Source organism: Rhineura floridana, chromosome 1 (assembly GCF_030035675.1).
Source record: "Rhineura floridana isolate rRhiFlo1 chromosome 1, rRhiFlo1.hap2, whole genome shotgun sequence".
NCBI classification, from domain to species: Eukaryota; Metazoa; Chordata; class Lepidosauria; order Squamata; family Rhineuridae; genus Rhineura; species Rhineura floridana.
Window position 1 is genome coordinate 22,563,941 of NC_084480.1, and position 26,643 is coordinate 22,590,583.

The following is a 26,643-nucleotide window of genomic DNA, read 5'->3' on the forward strand; positions in this document are numbered from 1 at the left end:
GATGACCCAGGGTTCTAGTATTATGAGAAAAAACCCCTCTGTCCACTTTCTGCACACTATATATAAATATCATGTCCCCCTTTACTTGCCATTTCATTTCATCATGTCCTCCTTTACTTGCCTTTTTTGTAAACTAAAATGCCCCCAATTCTATGTGGGTTTTTTTTTGGGGGGGTAAGAGACAGAAAAGCAGGTTAATGGAATAGAATGAAGTGGCTGGATCCTGAGCAGGCACACTCCATTCCACGTTGTGACCTTTCATCGCAGGTCCAACTTGCAATATAGTTGTTGCTAATTATTATTATTGCCATAACAACAACGCCATTTTGAGCTCCTTGCAGGAAAGGCGGGATGCAAATGTAATAAATTATAAACGCACACCCTTCCGCCAGCCTTGGGCCAGCCAGTCCCATTTGGGAGAAGGGTTCCAGTGGCTCCTTCTGGGTCTGACGATCATGAAGCCCCGGCACTGAGGCGGTGGATGCCCAGCAAAGGCGGGCGTGAGGGGAAGACTCCACCACCGCAACAGACCATCCAGCCACAGCCACCGCCGTGAGGTCGAACGGCGGCTGAAGAGAACCAAGGCGAGGGACCGTGCCGAGGAGTCTCTCCTGGCTTCCCGCTAAGAGGGGGATTCCCCCGGCTGCTCGACTTCCGGCGCCGCGCCGGCGCCGCCTGTCTCCTGTCCCGCCCTCGGCACGGCCGGGGAGTTTCATTTTTTCTTCCTTTCAGTTTCCACGCAAACTCTTGTTTGAGTTTTTTCTGTTTAAATACACACACTTTAGTAAGCCTGAGACGAGGCTGAGGGACAAGCCGTCTCTTCTGCCTGCTGGGCTTCTCCCTTTCTTCTCCCAGGATGGCGGGTTCGCTGCCGGCCGCCCCTGTGCCCATAAACCGCCTGGCGGAGCCGCTGCTGAAGAAACTCAGCGCCTCTCTGGACCGGGCGGCTCCGAGCAGAGGCTGGAGGGACTTGGCGCAGCTGGCTGGGAGCCAGGGCAGGGTGAAGCTGAGGTGAGGGGTCCTCCGTGGCTATGTACGGGGCGAGGGGCTTGCTGTTGTTACGCCTCTGGTTGTCGTCGGAGGGACGACGAGGCAGCTCTCCGGGGGAGGAAGGACACAGCGGGAGGAGACTTTCGGGTGCCACAGGACTCTTAGTCGCTGCGGCTGCAACAACGACAACACCCGAAGGGGGCGGCGCGTTTGTGGGCACGATGACAAAGCGGCGGGTGGGTTAGTGAGGGTGGTCCACTGAAGCAATTAACTTCAACTTGTTTGCAGTCATAGCACAGTGGGGAGGAGAGCCTGGCTGGGAGTCCAGAGTCTGTGAGTTCAAATCCCCGCTCGTGTCTCCTGGGTGTCAAGGGCTAGCTAAAGATCACCCCCACAGTGAGTGGCTCAGGGGTTACGTGCCCTGCCACCTGTGCAGCCGTGGGCAAGCTGCATAGTCCCAAGGAGCCCAGTTGCCCCCCAGCTGGCCGTTGTGGACAAGGAAGGGGCTGGCTTGTGCAGCTGTGGCAAGCTGAGCAGGCGCTAGCCATCTGGGGAGAACTAGCCTCAGAGGGAGGCAATGGCAAATCATCTCTGAATACTGCTTACCATGCAATCCCTATTCATAAGGTCACCATAAGTTGGGATCGACTTAAAGGCAGTCCATTTCCATTTTGTTTGCAGTCATCCACCCCAGAATGGCTTCCAGATGCTGGTTCTGGAACTGTACAAAGCGCACTTTGTTGATTTCCCCCCATCAAATACTTCAATTCAATTCCTTTTGTCTATTGGAAGAAACATTTCAGACATAGATGCAGCATGTACAGTTAATGTGACATCTTTTAGTTTTGTTTATGAAATGTGACTATATAAGCATACTACATCAGATGTCCATTGTTTTAAGGGCAGCAGCAAATTGTTTTAATTCAGTTTTTTTTCTGGATGACCCACATCGCAAAAAAAGCTGCTGATCTGATACAGTCCAGTAGACTGGGCCAGACCAGTATCACTGTGACTTCTCTGAACAGCCATTCCAAGAACGTTGGGGTTGCTGTATGTTCTCGTAATGTAATTTTTAAAAATATCTGTACACCACTTTTCAACATTAATGGTTCTCACAGTAGTTCAAAATAATGTTATGAGCATGGGGGTTGGAATGGATGATCCCTGTGGGTCCCCTTTCCAGCCTCTGATTGGAATCCTGTGAATTTCTTTTGTTAAACAAATAGAGTGGCCAGGTAGGATAATGGGTCTATCATCTTAAGCTCAGGTTGGAATGTGTGTAAATAAATAAACCATATTTCATAAAGACAACGCAGTCTCCGCTGGCCTTCTTCCCAAATGAAACCAAACCGTGGATGACCTCAGGGACCCCGGAAATCTCACCGCTTGGAGATTGGGGAGGTGCGCAACAATAATAAAATCAGATTTATAGGTAGAACATGTTGGCCTCACAATGATAGATATGGAGTCCTAGGTGGTGTCATGAGGGTGTCATGTGGCTCCCTATTCTGCTCCTCTCAGAGGTGCTGGGGGCAAAGGGCCTGGGGGTAAAGATCCAGAATGCTCCCTCTAGTTTTATGAGGAATCCTGCTACCACTGCTGCTGTTGCTCTAATAATAGGTTTAACTGCTTCTGGTAATACATCTAATCCCCCATTCTGCTGGCTAGTTGTTGGGATTCTTGATCACTTGTACTAGACTGATCTCAGATAACTGACTTAATTTGGCTTTCTTTAATAGATTGTTGAATCACAGTAGCATTTAGTATTAATGTTGTTGTTGTGTTTATATATTGCCTTTCTTTCCAGAGGAGCCCAGGGCGGTGCACATCATGATACAAAATACAACAAGCTATACACAATAATTAAAACATCTGAAAAAATACAAAACAAAAACAATAGCACAACATAGCAAGCACATTACCAGGAACTGCTAGATCCCTGGGCAAATCTAAATACTGTATAAAAATTAATTTGTTTTTATTATTATTTAAGACATTTTATTAGCATTTCTAAGCAGTGTACATAAAAATAAATCATACAGAAAATTAAACAATAACATTCACAATAACACCAAACATAAACCTGAATACTCCCTTAAAATGCTTGCTGGAATAAGAAAGTCTTTGAAATGTGCCTGTAAGGTTAGGTAACCAACTGTAAATTGTGGATGGCAAGTGAGCTGAGCCAAAATTTGTGGATGCCTGCTGAATCAGTGCATTGTCTGTTGCCAGGATAGCAGGTTTCCCACTTGATTTTGGTCTGTTGCCCAAGATAGCCAAATTGTGAGCAACACTGTTCTAGTGCCAGACAGTCAGTTGATATAATAATATTGCATGAAATCCACAGTCTCTAGAAATGTGGCTAATGATAATCTGGAATATTACAGACAAAGCTGTAGAGTTCAATTGGTTTGGGATTTGGGGCATCACTGTAAGCAGGGAGTAAAATTTACATGATTTGTCATGTTCTTGTTAAAAGGAATTGAGAAGTATTGGGGAAGTGTTTGATTTAAATAGCTATGAAGTTCATAGTCATATATTTGGTTCTAGTGGCATTTCTTATAATAATAATAATAATACAATTTTATTTCTAGGCCACCTATCTGGCCGCATCAGCAGCCACTCTAGGCGGCGTACAAAATCAGATAAATACAGCATATCAAATACACATATAACCAAAACTTTGATATAAAATTAAGCTAAAAACATCCACAACTATCGCCAATAAAATTAGGCAACCCCAGGGGTCTTGTAGGCCTGCCTGAATAGCCAGGTTTTCAAGGCTTGGCGAAAACTTGGCAAGGAGGGGGCATGGCGTAGGTCATAAGGGAGAGAGTTCCAGAGGGTGGGGGCCACAATTGAGAATGCCCTCTCTCTGGTCCTCACCAGCCTAGCTGTTTTAACTGGTGGGACCGAGAGAAGGTCTTGAGTGGCTGATCTCGTCAGGCGGCATATTTGTTGATGCTGGAGGTGCTCCTTCAGGTAAACTGGGCCGAGACCATATAGGGCTTTAAAGGTTAATACCAACACCTTGAATTGGGCCCGGTAAACAACTGGTAAGTCTTCAGAAGAAACCCCCTTTTTATAGGCAAGTTCTATGAGAGAGTTCCTTTTTTCTTCCCATAATTAGTCATAATTATATAAACATACTTTCTAGCAGGATTTCTTCTTTAAATGTTGTGATTCTTTGCAGTTCCCGGGAATTGGAGCAGTGTTCTCTCCAAGTACTGGAGCCTGAAGGAAGCCCCAGCTGGAGTCTTCTTCAACTAATGGGGGAAAGAGGCTGTACTGTGTTGGAGCTGACAGAATTGCTACAGACCCTGGAACACACTGAGGCACTTCAGTGTCTCAATCCCCCAAGTGAGTTTATGGTTCTCTGTGGTCTTTGCTAAAATGAGTTCTACTTTATGCTTAAAACATGGAAAGCAGCATGGCTCTGCTGGTGCGTAACTTTGAAGGTTTCCACCCAGCAAGCAAGAAAATGTGAAGGCGTAGTGGCATTACATTTGTAAGTATACAAAAGAAAGAGTCTCAAAGCGACTTAACAAGATAAAATACAATAAATAAAAGCAATTTAAAAACAGAAAAAGTTCAAACAGTGAACAATACAAAATATATAAAATGCTCATCCAGTAACATATTCATGGAGACGAGTCTCACCCACTCCACTAAAAGGTGAGCACTACCATAGGAGGCAACTTAATTGAAAAATACCATGAAGGAAAGGCCACACAGAGGATCTAAACAACAACAAGGACTTTACTATAACTAATCATATACAGAGAACAAGGCCCACAGCATGGTGCTGCTTGTAAGGCAGGCCTGGAACTGCAACTGCCACAGCCTGGGGCTGACTCAGCAGTTCCTGGTATGGCAAGCCTGGAGGGCCGATACACTACATTAATTACCAAAGGCCTGAAGAACAAAAAGGCCTTAACCTGTTCCCTAAAGATTAACAATGATGGCGTCAGGCACACCTCCCTAGGTATAGCATTCCCCAGATGGGAAAAGACCTGTTCTCGTGTGGCCACCCTTCACACCTGCGTCGGGTGGAACAAACTGAGAAGGGCCACTGAGGAATAGTGCAGGGTCCAGGTTCCGGTAGTCATGTTCTGCATGTGCAGAATCATTCTACTTTTATATGTAGTGCAGCATTTCCTGGAGCAGTAGCGATGTCAGTCTCTTGCAGCAAAAACAACAAGGAGTGTTGTGGCACCTTAAAGACTAGCAAATGGATTATGGCAGAAGCTTTTGTCGACCACAGTCCACTTCGCCAGATGTAACATGCAACCTAGCAGTTGGTGGCCATGTGTAGTTAGGATTTGATAGATATACCAAAGACAAAATATAAGGGGGACTTCCAAAAGGCAAGGTTCTGATGCAATGAGCTGCCACACAGACAAATAAGATGGGGTGGAATGACAGCTATACCAGTCACACAGAAAGTAAAGGTAGCTGTGTTGGCCCATAAGAAAAATTCCAGAATACATATCGGCAATACCTGTTAGGTCAACCAAAAATCTCAAATATTGTGCGCACTTTCAAGTTCTCCAGAAAGGAGCGTGATGGGAGCAGGACCAGGTGGGGGGAGCGACTTACTCTGGATCCTAATTCTGTTCAGCTTAGTCACATGACCTGGCAACCTGGTGGAACTTACACTTGCAAAAGGGTGGTGTAAGTTTTCCCTCTGTCAGGTCTCAGCTGGCAGTAGCCTTGCACCTGAACAGGGTTTGGAACTGGTGTACTTCACGCCATGTTAACTTAAACCGATGTAAATTATGTTTGCTTCCTGTGGAATTGAAATTCTGTGGGCCTCAAACTTTGGTTTGAACCTTGCAGACAGAAAGGGAATGATTGGTAAAATGACGAGGAATATGCTGCAGAGTACATGTACAGAGTGTGTTACAGAATGTTCTGAGAAAACTGTTGATGTTCAACCTTTTGTAAACCACAAAGTAGATAACGTGCATAGCTGGGCCGTTTTTTTGTTGCAAATAGTTGAAAGATGTCAGTGTGATGCTGGAAATTGAATATAGGAGGGAAGTTGCATGTCTGAATTGCTCTCCAAGTGGCTACTTGCTTTGTTTCGTTTTGCTTGGTTTTGTTTTATTTTGTATAATAAAGTGCCTCTGGCAAGATCTGGATTTATACAAAATGGGAAGCTCTGTTTTCTTCCACGCTTCCCATCATTAAGATTGCTCCTTAAGACAGAAATGCTTAACTTGCCATGCAGGATGATTACTATAGCTGTGCCAGTGTAAGCTACTGTTTGTGGCTCATTGCCTCCATGTATACACACAGAATGGGGTTGCTTATCAGCCAGAGACCATTAAGGTGAATGTGGATTTAATGCTGAATAAGAACAGGTATTCTCTTTGGTTGATGTTTATGACAATTCTATAACTTAAGAATTCCATCAAAACTAGTAGCTATTCATGCAAGTGAGAACTTTAATACTGGCCTATGTAAATTCTATAGCCTTGACTGTATAGAAAGTAAATGGAACTTAATTACTATCTACTACTGCAGCCTAGAGAGCCGGTGTGATGTAGTGGTTAAGGTGTTGGACTATGACCTGGGAGACCAGGGTTCGAATCCCCACACAGCCATGAAGCTCACTGGGTGACCTTGGGCCAGTCACTGCCTCTCAGCCTCAGAGGAAGGCAATGGTAAACCACCTCTGAATACCACTTACCATGAAAACCCTAATCATAGGGTCCCCATAAGTCAGAATCAACTTGAAGGCAGTCCATTTCCATTTTACTGCAGCCTAATAGAAGGGGTCAAAGTCTGTGTTGTTTTAATTTTATTCACCTTTGTTGGCTTAAGGTCCTCAATATGGGCAATGTTCTCACAAGATTTTAATTGCATGCATAGAGAAATGCAGAGCTTGGAAAAGTTACTTTTTTGAACTACAACTCCAATCAGCCCCAGCCAGCATGGCCACTGGATTGGGCTGATGGGAGTTGTAGTTCAAAAAAGTAACTTTCCAAGCTCTGGAGAAATGAACCTAGTTAGTTATCCATCCTTGACTCTTAAGTTCAAGCTGGTTGTTTATATGGATGTTTTAATGACAGTGGCCTGGCTCATACTTCAGACTAAACCATAGTTAATGTTCAACTGTAGTTTAATGCCAACAAGCAGCATGCAGGCTGCTCAAACATTCCCATTTCTCTTCTCCATTGCTTCTGTCCATGCTAGGAACACAAAGCTATAAGCTTTGGCTTGCCATGTCACCTGAGCCCAGGCTCATGGTTTGTTTCTCTCCAGATAAACCTCAAGCAGTAACCAAGGTTTATCTTTCGTTTAGTACTCATGGTTTGTTTGGAAGAACAAACTTCCAGCTTCGGTTGGGATTACACAACAAGCCAAGGGTTATGGCTCACATCTTTATCCTCTGTTATGGCAAATATCTGTGCCTGATGAACATGTGAAGTTGCCTTATACTGAGTTGGACCCCTGGTTCATTTTGCCCATTATTTTCTACTCTGATTAACAGCAACTCTCCATTGTCTCACACCCACAAAATATTTAGAGCATATATCTGAAGGACTGCCTGCACCTGTATGAGCTTGTCAAAGCTCTACATTCGACTTGGGAGGCCATCCACTTTGGTCTATTTGTAAGAAGTTAGGGACAGGGCCTTTTTAGTGATGGCCCTGTTTTTATGGAATATGTACCCCATGAAGTACATATGGCCCTTCATTAGTGACTTAATTTTGATCTTTTCATTAATTCTTTTTAAATTGGTGTGTTTTACTAATGTTTTGCTAATCATTTTGAAATTATTGTCATTGTAGATTTTAAATGGTTAATTTATATATATATTATATGACTGGTGCCCTGAAAAGCAGGATATCAATATTTTAATAAATAATTACATATAGTAATTTGCTGTGCCTAAATAAATTTACAAGTTATATTCTGTCACATGGATCATGACTACATAATTTCTCTGCTCTATATTGATTAGTTTTTTTAAAAAATAATCTGATTAAATGTTAATTAATAAAACTGTAAATATATACAAGTGGCAGAGCACAAATATTTTTGTTGTGCCCATTTTGTACTTTTTTTCTCATAGATTGTACACTTGGGTTAAGCATGGAACCAGTTGTACCGACCTTAACATAAAATGATGTGCTATTTTGTTTTATGAACATATATATACTTTGCACATTATAAAATATTAGAGCAGTGTACAGAAAACTAAAAATTTAAAATAGTCAGCAAAAATACAGTTAAAGTAGTATTACAATACTAGAAAGTGATCAACAGATTAATTAAAAATTTCATTTAGAAAAGGACTGGATAAGTAAAAAGGTTTTAAGCATGCATCTGAAAGAGTAGATTGCTACCTTCTCCTTTGCGGTAGCGAGCTCCATATTAAAGAGGCCATAACACTGGAAACGCTACTACTGGTGGATACAAGGTGAAAATTAGGAGCTGTTGGTACCACCAGGAGGTTCTCTACCATGGAACGTAGTGGCTGGGTCTCTCAAGTAGCCTGCTCACAAGTTGTTTAGGGCTTAAAAACCAGTAATGACACCATGAACCTTGCTTGGTAGCATACAGGCAGCCAGTGCAGCTGCTTCAACAAAGGTATAATGTGTTGTAGATGGTTAGCTCCAGACAGCAAACTCACAGCAGCATTTTACGTCAATTGCAGCTTCCAGAACGACCTCAAGGGCAGCCCCACATAGAGTGCATTGCAGTAATCAAGTCTTGAGGTTATTTATTATTATTATTATTTATTAAACTTATATACCGCCTGACTAGCAATAGCTCTCTGGGCGGTGAACAACATAAAATGATAAAAATATACAATATAATACAATGCATGGACCACTGTGGCCATATTATTCCTGCCCAGGAACGGCCATAGCTGGTAGAAAGCACACCTGGCTATGGAAGCCACTTGAGCCTCTAGTGACAAAGATGAATCGGCAAGTATCCCCAAACTATGAACCTTACGGCTGTACTCTGTATTTGTACAAATCACAAATAGCAAACCAAATAGGGTTGATTTGTACAAATCAGGTTGAAGCAGCTACAAATCTCTACAGAGTGGATTGGCTAGTCCCGAATCGATTTGTAGAGAATTGTATAGCTCAAAACTGTCTCTGATGAATCTCTGAAATGGAGCAATTGCAACACCGTAAAGGAGAACGCTGGGATGGGGAGAGAGGGAGGAATGCTAGAATGCTATCACCCCACCCAATGCTCTCCAATCACAGTACTTGGAAGGGGTGAAGTCTTAAGTAAGTTCTGTCTCTTAGAAATGTTTAGTGAGAATTGGGTGGCATTTGTTCAGTTTGTTTTCTGTTCTTTCCAAATCAATCCCAGTCCCATCCTTGTTTACATTTTTTTAAAAAAAGTTTTCTTTTTTAAAAAGAAATTCTGTTCTTATTGGTAAGAATTATTAAACCTTGTGGCCATATTTAGCCACAGCTTTCTGAATTATTATTATTTTATTACTATTATTTTCCAGTTGCTGCCCACAAACAATAAGAAGCAGTCAGCTTGTGTGGTTACAAATCATTATTTCATGTTTCTAGGTCAAAAAACAACAAAGTTATGGCCATGTCAGTTTTGCAATGTAAGTCAATGGCATTTCCAGAGATTCATAATATCCAGATTTTGATCTGGATCAGGTCTGAATCTGTCCGGACTGTACAAATCAGAGCCACAAATTGGACCACTGGCACGTGCACAGTTCTAATGAACCTGCTCCTTCAAAGGACCTGGATGGAGTGTGACTTCATCCAGATCACACAAATGGCCACTTTCGTGATCCTGGGAACCACCCAACCACAGGGCTTCTGTCTTGCCAGGATTCAGGCTCAGTTTATAGGCCCTCACTGGCCCACCACTGCATCTACACACCAGCTCAGGACTTGCATGTATACTCCTGATTCAGATATTGCAGAAAAATAGTTTTGTGTGTCATCAGCATATTGAAGACATTGTTCTCCAAATCTCCTAATGACTGTTGCCAATGACATCATACAGATGTTAAATAATTCTGGGAACAAAATAGTGCCATATGGTATCCCACAGTATAACTGCTAGGTGCTAAAACATAGTCATTCAGTGCTGCTCTCTGTAACCAGCCCTGCAGGTAGGAGAGGAACCAGTGCAAAACAGTGCCCACAACCCACAGAGCTGGTTCAGGAGAATACCATTGTCAATGCTATCAAAAGCCACAGAGATACAAAGCAAGAGCAATAGGATTGCATTCCCCCAGTCCCTCTCCTAGTAAAGGTCATATGTAGAGGCGACCAAGGCCGAACCAGTCCCAAAGCCAAGTTAGAACCTAGACTAGTAAGGGTCAAGATAATCCAAGAGCTCCTGTAGTTGAGCTGCCACTACCCTCTCCTTGTCCAGAAAGAAGGCATTTGCAATCGGGTAGAGGTTGTCACATACCATTGAATCTGGGACAGACCCTTTCAAGAGTGATCATACCGCTGCCTCCTTCAAGGTGGTGGATAGCACCACCTTATGTAACAACACATGAACCCACCCAGTCAATCTCCCCTCGCTCGTTTTAATCAGACAAGAAGGGTAAAGTTCGGGAGGGCAAGTTGTCAGACATATTGCTACAAGCACCTTGTACACGTCGTCAGGCTGCACTAACTGAAATTCATACCACAACACTCATTCAAGTGCTATGTTGGGCATCTCAACGGATTCTGCAATAACGACAGCATCAATATTTTTACAGATGCAAGAGACTTTATTCTGAATGTGTCTTGCAAACAATTCACAATTATATTAATTGATAACAAAACCTTGAGTATAAATGGATTAAACATAGCTTGTACAATGCCTTTTCTTTTTTTGCAGGTATAAAGGTAGTTGTAGAACCAGAATCTCAGGCTGTGTTATCTGGCCGGATGGTGAAGCTGAGCTGCTGGGCAGCTGGTTGTCCACTTCTTCATTATCAGTGGTTCAAAGAGGAGAAAGCGGTAAATAAGTATATGAGGAATCTCTAGAAACACCGGGAGCGTTGATAAGTAAAACATGATGCAAAATGGTACCTTCCAAAATGTGTGTGTGTTGGCAGGGGGAATCCCTAGATTGGCTTGAAGATGTAGGTCATTCTTTTTCTGCTTCACACTAGACCAGGGCTGGGGAACCTTTGGCCCTCCAGTTGTTGTTGGGCTAAAATTCCCATCAGCCCAAATCAGCATGCTCAATCATTGGTGATGATGAGCATTGAAGTCCAGCAACATCTGGAGGGTCAAAGGTTCCCCAGCCCTGCACTACAGGTAGACAACATATAAGGCCCAATGAGATTTCTGTGATCTACATCGGGTTGTTATTCCCAAGAATCCCAGCTTCCATATTTTAGAACTCCCATCAGCCAGTTGAGCATAACCAGTGGCCAGGCATAAGGGGCTTATAGTTCAGCAAATTATAGAGGGCCAAAGGTTTCCCATCCCTGGGTTACATTGTACAGGAATACCCTGCTATACGGACCTTCATTTAACGTACACTCGCTTTTACGGACATACTCCATACTCCACCATGCCCCTGTTTACGTACGCTTGCTTCACACTTAACGGTGCGTGGGGGTGGAAATAGACGCGATCGCGCCACCGCAAATCAGCTGGGAGGCACGATCGCGATCAGCTGAGAGGCACGGCAGCGCAGCAGCAGAGGCTTTGAGGCTCCGCATGAAGGAGAGGTAAAAAAAGTTTAGAAAGGCTTCACTTTAAGGACATTTTCGGTTTACGTACTCGCTCTGGTCCCATTGAGTACGTTAATGCGAGGTATTCCTGTACTGGGGTCCAGTCTGCTCTGGAAGTTCTACAAATCATAATGTGTCATTCAGTAAGTTAAGGCTTAAAGAAAGCAACTACATTAAATTCAGCGTGAAAAAAACACCCCCTGATTGCTTTGTTTGGTACCACTATTCTAGTTTGAATGCTGCTGTGACCATTTCCTCCTCCCTTTATCCAAAGGCTGTAGGTGATATAACATGATTATCCTTTTCATAGAGCCTGATGGCAACAGCAGTTGTTAAAGAAAATTTTGAGCTGAGTTTAAATCAATATTGAACTTAAGGTGACATGCTGAGTTACCTAATTTCTGAAAAGTGAGTAGGAATTGTCTATGAGTATCAATCCAAGAAAATGTTTCTGAACTAATATGCTAGCTTTTACAAGGAAAGTAGTAGATAATTACTAGTTTTTCATGTCGGGTAAATAATTCACTTCATTGACCATGATTAATATATATCTTGGGAATAATAGGCATCAAGAATATCCTAAAATAGCTTGAGTCCAGATTTAAAAAGAGTGTAGAGATTATTATTTCTACAACACCTTTAAAATCTGATGCCAAGAGTGATTAAACCAGTAAATAATTGCTTAGGATGAAGCACATCAATAGTACAGTCTCACAAAACCTTGTTGTTGTTGAACCAGTGACTCATGAGATGGTAGACAAGAGTCACTGGCAAATACCCAGATGTAAATGTTTAGTAGAAATAAAAATGTGAAAAATAATTGTGATATCATTCATATGCTCAGTTGTGCTGTTTTACTGATGTGAAAACGTATGCTTTTCTTAAGGATGACTAACATATTTGTTCCTGAACAGGGATGTATACCTTCACCAATTGTTTAGTAGTAAAAAGGCAAGGTTGTGGTCGCTTTGCACTTTTTAACTTTTTAAAAACAATGGGTTTTATGTTCCATTGTTGCAATTTTTGCAAAGGTATCTTTTTTGTTCCTAACTCAGATTCCGCATGGGAATTTCCCAGAACTGGTACTCAACCAAGTGAGTGCAGATGATGCTGGTTTTTACATATGTCGAGTAAACAGTGATTATTCTTATGAGTTCAGCCATTGGGCACAGCTAGATGTATGTGATATCCAAGGAGCTTGTCATGGTGAGTTAACAAAAGCTCTATAAGTTTCACATATACATAGTGCAATAAATGCATTCTTATGTGATGATGATGCTTTTGGATTTTTGCCACCAATTGGTCATAGCTGCCTACATGATTTTTTTTTTCTTCTCTTGACAATGATTATCATGATTCAAAAGAATGGCTAGACCAGCATAGAGCCACTGATGATGGAATTTTCCTCATGCTCCCTAGTTCCTGTTTCCAGAAAGTACAGGTGCTCCTGGCCCTTGTTCTGCATGTCTCAGTCTCCACCACAACAGGATTGTAACCAGCAAAACGCTTTGCCTACCTGCCTGCCTGTCTTTTTTTCTCTTTGTTTTGGCTTATAGCCACTTCCCATAATTAGTAGAATCAAACGGTAAAGCTTCCCCCCCCTGAAGTTTACTACTTCACCTAGCAGGTAGAAGATATGTGCTCACTCAGATAAATACTCTGCATAATGAAAAGCCATTTGTCATGAGCCTAGACTTCCCTTGAAATCCTAGCTTTCTCTGTGAAGGGTGGCTTTTTTACCCCCATTAGGGAGGCATTCAGATATGCAACTACCTGCAGCCTGAAGTGACACTGAAAAAACTTAAATCATTTGACTCGGCTGGCGGCATAAATTGGCTTTGAGTTACACATAAAGTGTGTATTCATAATCTAGGGCTTATCCAGCTGCTTAGTAGATGCAAGTTCCAAAGTCATTTACATGCTCATCTCTGCATGATATATTGCCGTGGTTTTTCCCAATCACCTTCTACCTGAGCAGGTGATTATGGACACAGTAGAACAAATGGAACCATAGCTCAGTGGGAGAGCACCTACTTTGCATGCAGAATGTCCCAATTTCAGTTGCTGGCATCTCCAGGTAAAGCTGAGAATATCCCCTGTCTAAAACCATGACCAGCCTCTGAGATAGATGGATCAATCATCTGATACGCCCCACCCCCGGGACAATACCATGATATCCATGTAATGATTGGGAGGCAGAGGGGAATACAGTTCAGTGTATATGTGTGCACCAGTGCTGAAAGGGAGAGTATATGGCCTTTAAGAAACCCCGTAAAACTACGATCAAAACATTCACAAATTGATGGGTTACTGTGGTGAGGAGAGGGGTACTTTTACTAATGTCTGCCATTCAGTTAAGGGCCAAGCAAATGTTCTTGCATTCAGGTAAAACAAGACAGTGGCTATCAGCTTTAAAGCCATTAAAGAAGCCACAGTGGTGTAGGATGGAGTTGTCACTGGCAATATTCAGTAGATGTTTATGACACGGAAATTGCAGTTGCCTAGGGGAAGAGTCACATTTTCCTTCTACAAAACAAAACAGCTCATTGAGTGCCAGGAAAATGCAATATGCTTGCAATAGAAGTACAAACTTGAGGGAAGATGTCTGGATTTTGCACACTGTATTATTTGTTGTGTTTGTGTGCCACCCTTTCTCCAAGAAACGTAAGATGTTGTATTTGCCTCCAACCAGTGAAACAGAATAGAGAGATTTACTTTGGTCCACAGACTGAAGTTCATAGCTGAGTGGGGATCTGAGCCTGGATTTCCCACATCGAAATGTAACTGCCCTAGACACTGTACAGCAAGGAGTGATAACAGTGCATTTATTGTGTCAAAAACTGATTGTCTGGAAATGTCCCAAGAGCCACTTTCTGTGTCCAATGTTTCGGTTTCGCTAAAATTTGTTGAACCCTCCACTGAGGCTGTGTGCACTTTCTTCTGCCAAGTTCTCCTTTTTTCACAGATACTAGGCTGTGCTTCTGATTTCATAAGGTTTTGCAGTTAAGCTACTTCCCAGTTCATAGTACTCTGGAAATGTTATGATTAATTATGCCAAATGTGAACTGTTTCATAATTACTGACTTAGCTTGACTTGAAGTTTCGATGATGTGTGATGGAGTCCTCAGCAGCCAAAGGTCACTGAGCCATCTTGAAACCTCACAAAGAATAATATATTATAAGGCAATACATGATGTTTTTTGCAGAAAACTGAAGTAGTGTTATGTTTGTAAAATTCTACTGAGGAAGTAAGAGTACATAAAAAACAGACTGAAACTACAGCAAAATTAGAAGGAAGCAGGCTATGACACTGGAATGTTCTGTATTATGCCTGCATCTATACTTAACCAAAATGGAGACAATAGTCAAGAAATCAGAAGAAAGCTAGGACTGGGGAGGGCAGCTGTGAGAGAACTAGAAAAGGTCCTCAAATGCAAAGATGTATCACTGAACACCAAAGTCAGGATCATTCAGACCGTGGTATTCCCAATCTCTATGTATGGATGTGAAAGTTGGACAGTGAAAAAAGTAGATAAGAGAAAAATCAACTCATTTGAAATATGGTGTTGGAGGAGAGATTTGTGCATACCATGGACTGCGAAAAAGACAAATAATTGGGTGTTAGAACAACCAGGGGTTTGCTGCCCTGGGCTCCTGCTGGGAGGAATTTTATTTATTTTATTTTTAATAAATAAATAAAATAAATTAAACCAGAACTATCACTAGAAGCTAAAATGATGAAACTGAGGTTATCATACTTTGGACTCATAATGAGACAACATAATTCACTAGAAAAGACAATAATGCTGGGAAAACAAAAGGGAGTAGAAAAAGAGGAAGGCCAAACAAGAGATGGATTGACTCTATAAAGGAAGCCACAGACCTGAACTTACAAGATCTGAACAGGGTGGTTCACAACAGATGCTATTCAAGGTCACTGATTCATAGGATCGCCATAAGTCGTAATTGACTTGAAGGCACATAACAACAACAGTGATCACTCCCCTTGATACATTCATACGTGTTCAAATGTTAATCTTGCCTCACTGTTAGAAGTGCACTAAAAATGGGAGTACTGTAAGAGAAGCTGTTCCAGGAGGAAAGTTCAGATACTATACGTTTTTCTTTTTTTCTCTTCCTCCCCCCGATGAAAAAAACTGGACTGATGATCTTTATAGACTGTTTCTATTAACATTTAACTGTCTTTCTGATAATTTAGCTAAATAGTTACATTTCCAGAAGCTCATTTGAATGGAAAAATGTTCTTAGTGTCATATGGTACATTTACAAAGGTGGTTTGGCTTTCTTAAAAGGGAAACCAAAAGGTTTGCAGTCATAACATTTCCCAACTTCTTAACCGTAATTAAGAAATCAGAGGATGGGTCTTCATCTGTATTCTGTGAATTCTTTCTCACAACTGTGTTTTCTGTGTTCACCATGTCTCACGTTGACATTTGTGCCAAGGTTTATTTAGTATCCATATGAAGCCATTGGGAGCAGTCATTAGGCATTTCAGAGCAAGGTGCCATCAGTATGCTGATGAAAAGCAGCTCAATTTCTCCATTACATCTGAATCAGAATTGGCTGTGAATGTTCTGGATTGGTGTCTGAATGCTGTAGTGAACTAAATGAGGGCCAATAAATCTGTGCTTGAATCCTGGGAAATGGAGGCTGTTTGGGTACATGGTTCTCATGTCTGGGAGATAGACAAATTGCCGGTTTTGGATGGGGTCGTGCTGCCTCTGAAGGAACAGGTCCATAGCATAGGGGTACTGGATATTCCTGGATTAATCTTTGTCACTAGAGGCCCAAATGCCCTCTGTGGCTAAGAGTGCTTTTTACCAGCTCTGTCTGGTTCGACATCTGTGTTTGTCCCTGGAAAGGGGTAGTCTGACCACTGTAACCCATGCATTGGTAACCTCATATTGTACATATTGCAACAGAAAGTGGATTTTTCAATTTTGAATATTTTCAGTTTCTAATTTATTTGTGACATGTATGTAATGGCTTCATGAGATATCTCTAAATATATATCATGAAACCATTACATAGACAAAATTCCTCATGCCTTATTTAGGCGTCTTCTGTGAAAGCAGCCTTGTATATGTATAGGAGAAATCAATCATTGGACCCCCTTAAAAATCATCTGCTAGTTCTACATGACCTATGAAATGAGAGCGTCTGGGGCAGTGAGAAGACCAAAGGGTTTCAATGCATGCAGTGCATGATGATGCTGAACCTTTAATCCAAAGCCCCTGACAGGTTTGGTGGCAAATGCACTGTGTCTGAGTTGTCTAAACCTTTTAATCCATGCACACTGATACCTGATTGACCACGACAACTGAGTTAAAAACTTCTGACAGATCCCCCCCAGCTTTAATTGTACAATGTGTGCACTTGGTAGTGTCACACAGTCAGAGCATACCTAAAATCTTGCAAGCTTATGTATGTGCATTACAAACATTTAGCCTCAGACATTCAGTTAAAAAAACCCAAACACTTAGGAATAGGCATTAATTAATTCCAAGTATTAATTAGCATCTAACAGCTGGTATAGCACAGTGGGGAGGAGAGCCTGGCTGGGAGTTCAGAGTCAGTGAGTTCAAATCCCTGCTTGTGTCTCCTGGGTGTCAAGGGCCAGCTAAAGATCACCCCCACAGGGAGTGGCTCGGGTTACGTGCCCTGCCACCTGTGCAGCCGTGGGCAAGCTGCATAGTGCCAAGGAGCCCAGTTGCCCCCTGGCTGTCAGTTGCGGACAAGGAAGGGGCTGGCTTGTGCAGCTGTGGCAAGCTGAGCAGGCCCTAGCCAGCTGGGGAGGACTAGCCTCAGAGGGAGGCAATGGTAAACCCCCTCTGAATGCCGCTTACCATGAAAATTCATAAGGTTGCCATAAGTCAGGATCGACTTGAAGGCAGTCCATTTCCATTTCATTAATTAGCATGTGGAGGAAAGCACTGCTCTACTTCCAAGCATTCTTTTACGTTTTTTGTGCCTTGTGAAATGGAGATCCATGCAAGGAAATGCATAGTGTAGGAGCTATGGGTCTCATCAGGCATAGGTGTAATTTATAGGTCTAATTGATGCAATTCTTCTTAAAAGAAGGAGAAACTGGAGCAATAAACGCATCTGTCACATTGCTCTCTTATCTTCATGGGAACTGTCCATGCCTATTCCTTTATTATGAAAATTAGATCTCAGTGGGTGAGTGTAGGAACCAGTCTCGAGTCTTTGGGAGTTCTGCTGAGAAATTGTGTGATCCACAGACATCATGTAGTTGGCATGTTTTATTGCAAGTAAAACCCTGATAATGTTAATTCCTGTTGGGAAATGTTATATGACCAAGCATTACAATATTTATTTATTTATACATACAAATATTTATAAATTGTCAACTCATTAACATGCTGGTGTGCAATAAATCATAAAATTGTAAAATACAGAACAAATGACCAAATTAGTCACTAATGGTTGTTGTTAACTATAGTGGAACTTGAAGATTTTTCTGTCTACGAACCCATGCTGTTCCAGCAGCTATCAAGAGGATCTTAATTAAAGACTTTTGTTCTCCAGGAATATCCTACTCAGTCCAGTTAAACAAATTCAACGTTGGGGAAAGTCTCACAGTTAACCCTATCATTAATAAAATATTAACAATATCAAATAATATTTAAAAACATTTTTAAAATCATTAAAAAAATTAAAATTATCTGTGTGTAGTGGGACCCATGATGTCAGAAAAGTGACTAGAGAGGGAGAAATGTGTGTGTGTGCACAGAGAGAAGGTGGTGAGCAGGGAAAGAATTAAATACTCCCCTGCTTCCTGCTTCCCCTTTGCAAACCTTGCATCTCCTCTCTTCTGAGTTTGCGGCAGAGAAGAGGTAGCCTAGATTCCGGACCCATGTGTACTATCAAATGTTGAATGTTGTTGATGCTGTTTATTGCTTTTATGTAAGCTGTTTGGGGATTTTTATTCTAATAAGCGTACAATCCAACTTGTATTTATGCTGGGCTGAGGGGAGTTGGATATGGTGGACCCCTGGCTGTGCTGGCAGGGTCCTGGCTCTGCTGGCAGAAGGCCTTTGCCCCAGGTGAGCTGGGACCCTGCTGAGGAAGCCCAGCCCGGCGGAAGTGGTGCTGGCTTCCCTTGAGATGGATTGCTCTGCTCATGGTATAAAATGTTGATAAATAAATAAAATGCTTGTTTTTACACTCAGAAGCTGAAGAAACTCAAATTATTTTTTTTTAAAAAACTTACATTTAAGGAAACTGCCTTGATTTGCCTGAAAGGAAAATACATATTTGCATCCATCCACAGTCCCAAAACCTGTTGGTAGGGGAAAAGTTGATTCTGCAGTGTGGAGCTATAGGAATTCCTCTGCCTCAATATCAATGGTACAGAAATGGATCTCCATTGACTAATGGGGATAAAAAGGTCTATATGGTGAGTCTTAACTATTTTGTCTTATTTATTAGATTTATTGGATACCTTTAATCAGTAATGATCCCACAAAATTAAAAACATTAAAATCAGGGGAAAAAAGACATATGCACATTCCAAACAGCAGCTATCTTGAACTCAGGACCTGATCAGTTCAGTTATTTCCAAATGCTTGTAGAGAGAGATGCGTTTTTAGACTATGGCGAAAACTAACCAATGAGGAGATCTTCTAAAAGAGGGCATTCCATACCTGGAGTGTCATACTGAGATGGCCCTGCTGCAAGTCACCACCGTACAAGTTTCACACAAAGGTGGGAGTACCAGCAGGGTTCCCCCATGAATATCATAATTGCCAAGATGGCAGATGCCAGGAGAGATGCTTCTTTGGATATTTGGCTGCCAAGTCATTTAGGGCTTTACATGTCATTGTCATAACCTTGAACTGAGCCCAGTAGTACCCAGGAAACCAGTGCAGTTCACGCAGAATCAGTGTTCTGTGATTCCAGTAAGATATATCGCTTAATACTGTAGCAGCTGCATTCTGCACTAGCTGTAACTGCTAGTAACTGTGTTTGCTTCTGGCCATAGCACATAGTATACCTGGTGCATTATTAAAGAGCGAAGTAGGTCTCCCCTCCCTAAAAGCATGTATACGTAAATCTATTATATTCTATTGGAAAAAGCGATCAGCGATGCCAGAACACCATTTAGCAAAATCCTGTTTTCTGGAACTATAGAACTGAGAAGGCTGGGTACAGTCCTGCAGATGTCTGATGCTGAGTTACTCAATTTCCCCAGCTATGACAATGCAGGATGCATCTGAATGTAAGATCTGGGACTTAGTTTTCGGCAGAGATGCTCAAAGGTTTCTGAACATATAAAGAATTGTAAGTCTGCCATTTGGTATGCCAAAATCAAATCAGGAAAGGGCCACTTATTTGCAGGAGTTAACTTATTTTCCATGTAAGGCATGCTTTCACTCAGCTCAGATTTGAGCTGATGCCCACAGAATACCTGGCTGGTAGATACACAAAAAACCATCAAAAGATCTGTGTATATGTAGATGAGGGTAAATTGAAGATATGGAGCATTATATTTTATATTGCCCATTATACAACTCACCGAGGGCCAAGTTCATTCTTCCTTTTCTGACTTCCTTAGAAAGCCAACCAAATGAGTTTAAGATCAAGTGGCTGCTGGCAGACACAGATGAATGTCACTTCTAGGGTAGCCTTGTTTGTATTCGATTAGCCGCAATAAAAATCAGAACGGCCTTTCTGAATTACACCAGTGTTAAAAGCTAAGGGGAGCTCATTTGGGTTTGCTCCTAATTTAAATAAATGTAGTAAACCACTATTGTTCCCATTCGTAGTTTTAGGTTATCCAAGTTGTTACTGGAACACAGGTAGCTTGTAAGCTACCTGTGTTCCAATAACACACCACGAAGGGACTTATTTTAATGGGTTGAATTTTAATGTTTTATAAACATGTCCTTTTGTATGTCTCTTCATATTGTAATGGCCATTGGCTAAAAACTATAACAATAAAGATATTACTTTAAAAACTGCTAGACCATTTTCAAGGGCAGCCCCATCTGGAGCACATTTCCATATTGATTATATGAATTCAGTGGTAAATGTGTGTATGCCCACCATTTTGGGTTACTAGAATGGTGGGAACAAAAGTAAAGGGCATTTTCGGTGGTGGATGTTTATTTGTGAAACTCCCTCCCCCAAAAGGTCCTTCAGCTGCTCTTTTGTTGCCTTTTAGGTGGGCCTTCAACATGTTTTTTATGTTGGTCTGCTTTTTATTGGGAAATGTATTTTTACTGCTGTATGATTGCTTTTAATCAGTGAGTGAGAATCTAGGTGGGATGGGTGGTTTGGAATGCAGTAGTTTTACTGCTCTTTCAGTTTTATTATTTTTAACTGTAAAGTTTTAATGTTTTGCTTTCAAAATGTTTTTATCTTTGGTTTTTGCTGTACTCTGCCTTGTCAAAATACTTATATTTGGAAAGATGGCCTTAAAAAAAAACAATGTTATCAAATTGAAATTCAAAGCTTTCTGGAAATGCTTTTAAAAGTGTGAGCTTGAAATTCTGTATATGAAGGAAGATGTTATTTAACTTCCTAGTGCTCTGTCATTAGCATGCTGATAATATCTGCATGAATCTCTTTGGAGTACTGAACTCTGAAGAGAGTTTAATTGCATGTATTGTGTTTCTTAAAGTATTAATGGTGGGTATAGACAGCATCCAAGGGTTTTAATTGTTTATAGTTACTGCAAATTTGATGCAAAGCTAGATACAATCCTCCAACAATGACCTATGGGAATTTATTATTAGTTTCACGCAATATTTGCAATAGCTTCGTTCTAGTACACTAATGACTTAGGGCACAATCCAATTTCTATTTATGCTGGGCTGAGCCGTGACGGAGCTGGGACCCTGCCAGCTCAGCCTGAGGTCTGCTGGGGAAGCCCAGTCCGATGAAAAGGGTGCCAGCAGAAGCTTGCATAAGGCCCAAAAAAGGAATTCTAGGGGTATGTTGGAGGAGGGGATGGGAGGAACTATGCAACATCCAACTCCTGTTCAGGGCGCTCCTGTGGGTCCCAATCTAGGCCAAAGTTACATTGAGAAAAAAGTTGGTCTAAGAAAATAATTATAATGGAAGCCAATGGGGAGCGCTTACTTGCTGGTAGGGCTATTTGTAAGAGCCGACCTTTTCTGTTCATGCGTTCAGCTCCTATCTGAGCTGAAGTTCAGCTAGCGGGTGGCTCCTGAACGGCAAATGGATGCCTTGGAGCTTCCCACCAGCTCCTCCTCCACCGGCACCCCTTCCACCAGCTTCCCATGAGTTGGCTTGCTGTGTTGTTTTAGAAAACTCTTTCCCTTCAACATTTATATCAGATGTTAATTATCATTATTTTTCCTTTTGCACTCCTGCAGTAGATTTAAGATAGCCAAAGTATTAGGACAGTTCAGGGAAGGGAAATTCAAAATCTGAAGAGCTAGATCATCTGGTCTCAAGATAGCAAAACCTGTTTGTTTTCAACTTGTGAAAAATATAATAGAAACATGTACCAGTTTTCTATGTTCAAGTATAAGACTAGAGTAGAACCCCTTTCACTGACATTTTGTTTTCTGTGTGGAAGGATTTGTTTTGTATGGAGTAGCATTCAGTCATGTTAATCTGCAGTCTGAAGTGGAACAGCTTAGGCGCAGGTTTGCCATCTCAATGAGAAATGGGGCTTAAATTTCAGGTTGGTGAATTTGGGACTTTTAAATGCAGTCTTCTAGAGTTCTTGGGTTTAGTGAAGTTTTCCAAGTCTTGATCTTTATTAAAATGAATGCCTTAGTACTGATGGAATTATTGAAAATGTAGTTTTAAGTATATTCTACTAAAAGATTTTTGATATTGTTCTAGGTATCCTGCATGGATACCGAACACCAGGGCACATATTGGTGCCATGTATATAATGACCAAGACAATCAAGAAAGCAAGAAGATAAAAGTTATTATAGGTAAGAAGCCTCTTAATGGGTGTAAGAAGTGGCATCTGCAATATAAATCAGTTCAGTTTGTAAACATCAAGAATTATTAATGAGAATTTGGATCATATATGATTCATATGCCAGTTTTTATAGGGACTTGCTGCGTTACTTTCTGTGCATTTCAAAAGCTTGACCCAAAGAAAATTATTATCTGAACCCTTTTAGTTTCAACCTCTTGATGCTGAACGCCAGTACATCAGCCCCTCTTGTAATTCTAATACATATTTGTGGCATAGACCTTTCTTACGTAAGTGTATGACCTTGTCTAAATTGTTTAACCTCTGTGTTTCTCTGAGCTTACTCATTTCTGAAATGGTTATAGACTTGCCAGCAGCATCATGTGCATGTGAGAAACCTGACACATCAAGTTAGCAGACAGGTTCATTACATCACTTATCAAGTTACTAAGCATGCTACCCGCTACTGTATAATGAAAGCCAAACTGAGTTCCTGAGACTTGTTCACATTCATGAAAGGTGTGTGTGTTTGTGTCGTTGGTGCCACTCTCTTTTAATATTATTGTAACAAGAGTAATTGAGTAGGCACATTCTTAAAAACTAATTTGTAGTTTATTGAATGAAAATAATTTTGTCATTTTTGTTTTCATTTAATATTAACCAAGAAAGAATACATGTGCTGCAATGTAATGTGTGTCTCTGTGAAATGTGCACACACAATCTACATGGGGTATCACTGTGCTGACATTAAGTGGTTGTGAACAAGACCTTTAAATCAAGGTAGATCAGACTGATGCAGCTTTTGTGTATATCACATATTTCAAATTGCTTCCCAGCTATGCAAAAGAGATGGACTAGAATCTCAGATGATGGACAGATGATGCATCTGCTGTAGATTATTTTGCCCTCTTCTGTAGCATGTGTCTTGGCTGTCTTACTTGCATCATGTACAGTGGGGTAGTGACCCTGTGACCCTTAAGATGTTGCTGAGTTGCAACTTCTATCATCCCTGACCATTGGCTGTGCTGGCTGGGGCTGATGGACATTGGAATCCAACAGCATCTGGAGGTCTACAAGTTTCCCAGGTCTGATGCACAGTTAATTGTTCTTTGGGTTACTTTCTGCTAGTGGCATGCTGTGATCTGAATTGATCAGGATTATCTGTAGGGGTACTGTTGGATAGCTGGTTCTGCCTTTTGAATGGAGGCTTCAAGAACATTTTGGAAGTGACCAGTTATGATTGCATACAGAATTAATTTGGCAGCATACCACCTTGTGTATATCAACACTAGGTTCAGAATGATGTACAGTAGCAACCATAAAAGCAGAACACAGCCTCTATCAATTAAAGGCCAGTCCACACACTACACATTTGTAGGTGTATACATAAGGAACAATGATGTTACCATAGCTGGAGTGCTGTGGTACAGGAATTCAGCACTAGCTGGGGCACTTAACATCCTTTTATGGGAAACCTCTGCAGGGGATTGACATGGATAGTATACCCGCATGCGTGCACCTTCAAAACTGAAAAGCCTAGTAGGTACTGAACCCTGCAGGGAAAGTTTCTGCGGTTCTGGGTGTAAACTTTGCAACCAGCCTGGATGATCCAGCTATAGTTAATTATTTTAATAGTAGCAGAAGAGATTTAAACATTTGCTTACTTTCCTCCTGGGAAGAACAACTTTGAATCGTGTCCAAGATGTTTGACACAGACACCTAGAAATGTAAATTCAGCAAATATATACCTCTGTGACACAAAAAAGCCTTGCTGGATCAGACTAGAGGCCCATCTACTCCAGCATACTATTCTCACAGCAGTCAACCAGATGTCTAATGGAAGCCCGGAAGCAGTTCCTGAGCACAGGGCACTATCCTCACTTGTAATTCCCAGCAACTGGTATACATGTGTCAGGGAGCCATGCCTGGGTGCAGCTGCTTTTTGACTCTACCCTGAGGGTTGTATCCAAACTGATCAGAGTAGACTCATTGATGGGCAAAATTAATTTCACTAGGTCTACTCTGAGTAGGACTAACTTTGGATGCAACCCTCAGTGGCAAGCCTGGGTTTGCTTTGCATAATGTGTCAAATGGCCCCGGGTCTTTGGAAGAAATTAAACCCTGATTACAATGCTACACACACACTCCCTCATACGTTTTGGCTAGAAAACTTCTTTTCAAGTCACTCATGGTTCCAGTTGTCAAAGCTGGGATTTTAAACACATCCTTGAGAATATTAAATAGCAAGATGGATCTTTGTGGAAAAATCAGCTGCTGTCTTTTTTTCAGCTTTGACAATGCTGCATTGAATTGTGAGTGGTACATGTTGTCTACTCAGCACTTTTAACTATGTACTGCATCATAATGAATTATGCAGAACTGCTTACTCCTAACCTTTGTTTATAAAATGTGAGCAGCAGCCTTCTCTCCGATATGTATTTTGCACCCGTCGTTAATGAAATCAAGAACTTCATTTCAGCATTCTTCTTTTTTTTCTTGAAACTGAAGGAGGAAAATCTATTGCAGTAGAATGCTCTGAAGGTAAAGTCAGCCAGATGTTGTAGTGCTTCTTGATGAATTCTGCATGCTGGGAATTCAGGAGGTTATGGGGTCTGTCACTAAATTAGAATTGTGTGGTACGTTGGGCTGTAATGCTACATGCTGTGCTGGTGTAATATAACTTCATATTTATGCATGAGCTTTTCATTTCTTCTTTACATCTTCCATGGATGATCTTTTTCTTTGCCTCTGAAGGTAGAGCTGCTTTATCTTGTAGGAACATGGGGAGCTGCCTTATACTGAGTCAGACCATTAGTCCATCTGCCTTGGTATTGTCAGCACTGACTGGCAGTGGGTCACCAGGGTTTCAGACTAGGGTTTCTCCAAGCCCTACTGGAGATGCCGGGGATTGAACCTGGGACCTTCTGCATGAGATCAGGCTATGGTCCTGTCTATCATATTCATAAAATGATTGTCATAAAATGCAACAATTTAAGTATTATTTTCCTTCCACCTCTTACTTTCTTAAATATAGCAAAATTCTGATCATGAAACTATTTTTATATGTTTCTCAAATACATATTTGTCCACTTTTGTATATTGTTTTTCAGAAGACGTAAATGACTTTGAAATGTCTGGTAAGTATAACCATTTTTAATTGTGCATAAGTCAGGCTATAGTCTGAAGGCACATGAGGCCAGCTCCAGGGTCAGGTCTGGTCAGTGCCTTGATGGGAGACTGCGTGCGAACCATATGTAAGCTGCCTTGGGTTTCTATCATGAAAAGAAAGGTGGGGAATAAATGTAATAAATAAATAAAATAAATAAGTATAAACTTAAAAAAAAACAACAACACTTAGAACCTAAATAGAACAAGATCAAACAACCAAATCTGGATTTGTGTCTGTCATTTCAAGACCACATATTGCCAATTCTAGTGCATTTCAGCTGTAGTTTCTTCATTCATAACACTTTCCTTCAAATAACTGAGAAAGATAGGATGAAAACTGAATCTACCTCTTTGCTGATTATCCTGGAATTAGCATGGAGTTATGATCTAGCTCTGAACGGCCAAATGTCAAATAGATAAGATGACAATTCTGTGATGTAAACTATCAAGCATTTAGTAAATCTGTGGTATCAAATAATGACTCCATTAGGGATTGTGTAAAGTATTTTATTCCCCAAAATGTCTGTCTAAAGGCCATGCCAATCCTTCTCTGGCTAAAGCAGCACATGTTTGCTTTTTGTCAAGTGCTACTGTAGGTTCCAAACTATTCCATCATATTATCATATATGGTGGGTTATGTGCATGGTTGTGGAATCAGTAGGAATTATACATTGCTTGCATAGAAAGTTTCCTATGTCTTACAGCAAGTAGTATAGTAACAGTAAAATATCCTTTTATATAGCAAAGAGGTTTCGTTTATACCAGCAGAGGTGGGCAACTTCTTATCTGAGAGGCACGAGCTGGAGGATGTTTCTAATTTGCATGGTCACTTACCTATGGCTGAC

At 41.3% G+C, this 26,643-nt stretch overlaps 1 protein-coding gene across 4 annotated transcripts in view; it reads left to right on the forward strand.

Moving 5' to 3' along the window:
* The first annotated feature begins 407 nt into the window (after positions 1 to 407).
* Positions 408 to 26,643, forward strand: part of MALT1 (MALT1 paracaspase) — a 56,748-nt gene continuing 30,512 nt past the window's right edge. The window contains exons 1-8 of one of the 4 annotated variants that reach the window (XM_061615440.1): positions 408 to 1,011; positions 4,184 to 4,350; positions 10,837 to 10,958; positions 12,739 to 12,889; positions 18,946 to 19,124; positions 22,547 to 22,643; positions 25,139 to 25,171; positions 25,741 to 25,767. In XM_061615440.1, the coding sequence (XP_061471424.1) occupies positions 857 to 1,011; positions 4,184 to 4,350; positions 10,837 to 10,958; positions 12,739 to 12,889; positions 18,946 to 19,124; positions 22,547 to 22,643; positions 25,139 to 25,171; positions 25,741 to 25,767 (931 nt within the window). In that variant the 5' untranslated portion in view covers positions 408 to 856. The remainder of the gene's footprint in view (positions 1,012 to 4,183; positions 4,351 to 10,836; positions 10,959 to 12,738; positions 12,890 to 18,945; positions 19,125 to 22,546; positions 22,644 to 25,138; positions 25,172 to 25,740; positions 25,768 to 26,643) is intronic. The other 3 variants (XM_061615450.1, XM_061615458.1, XM_061615462.1) reach the window with 3 other exon arrangements.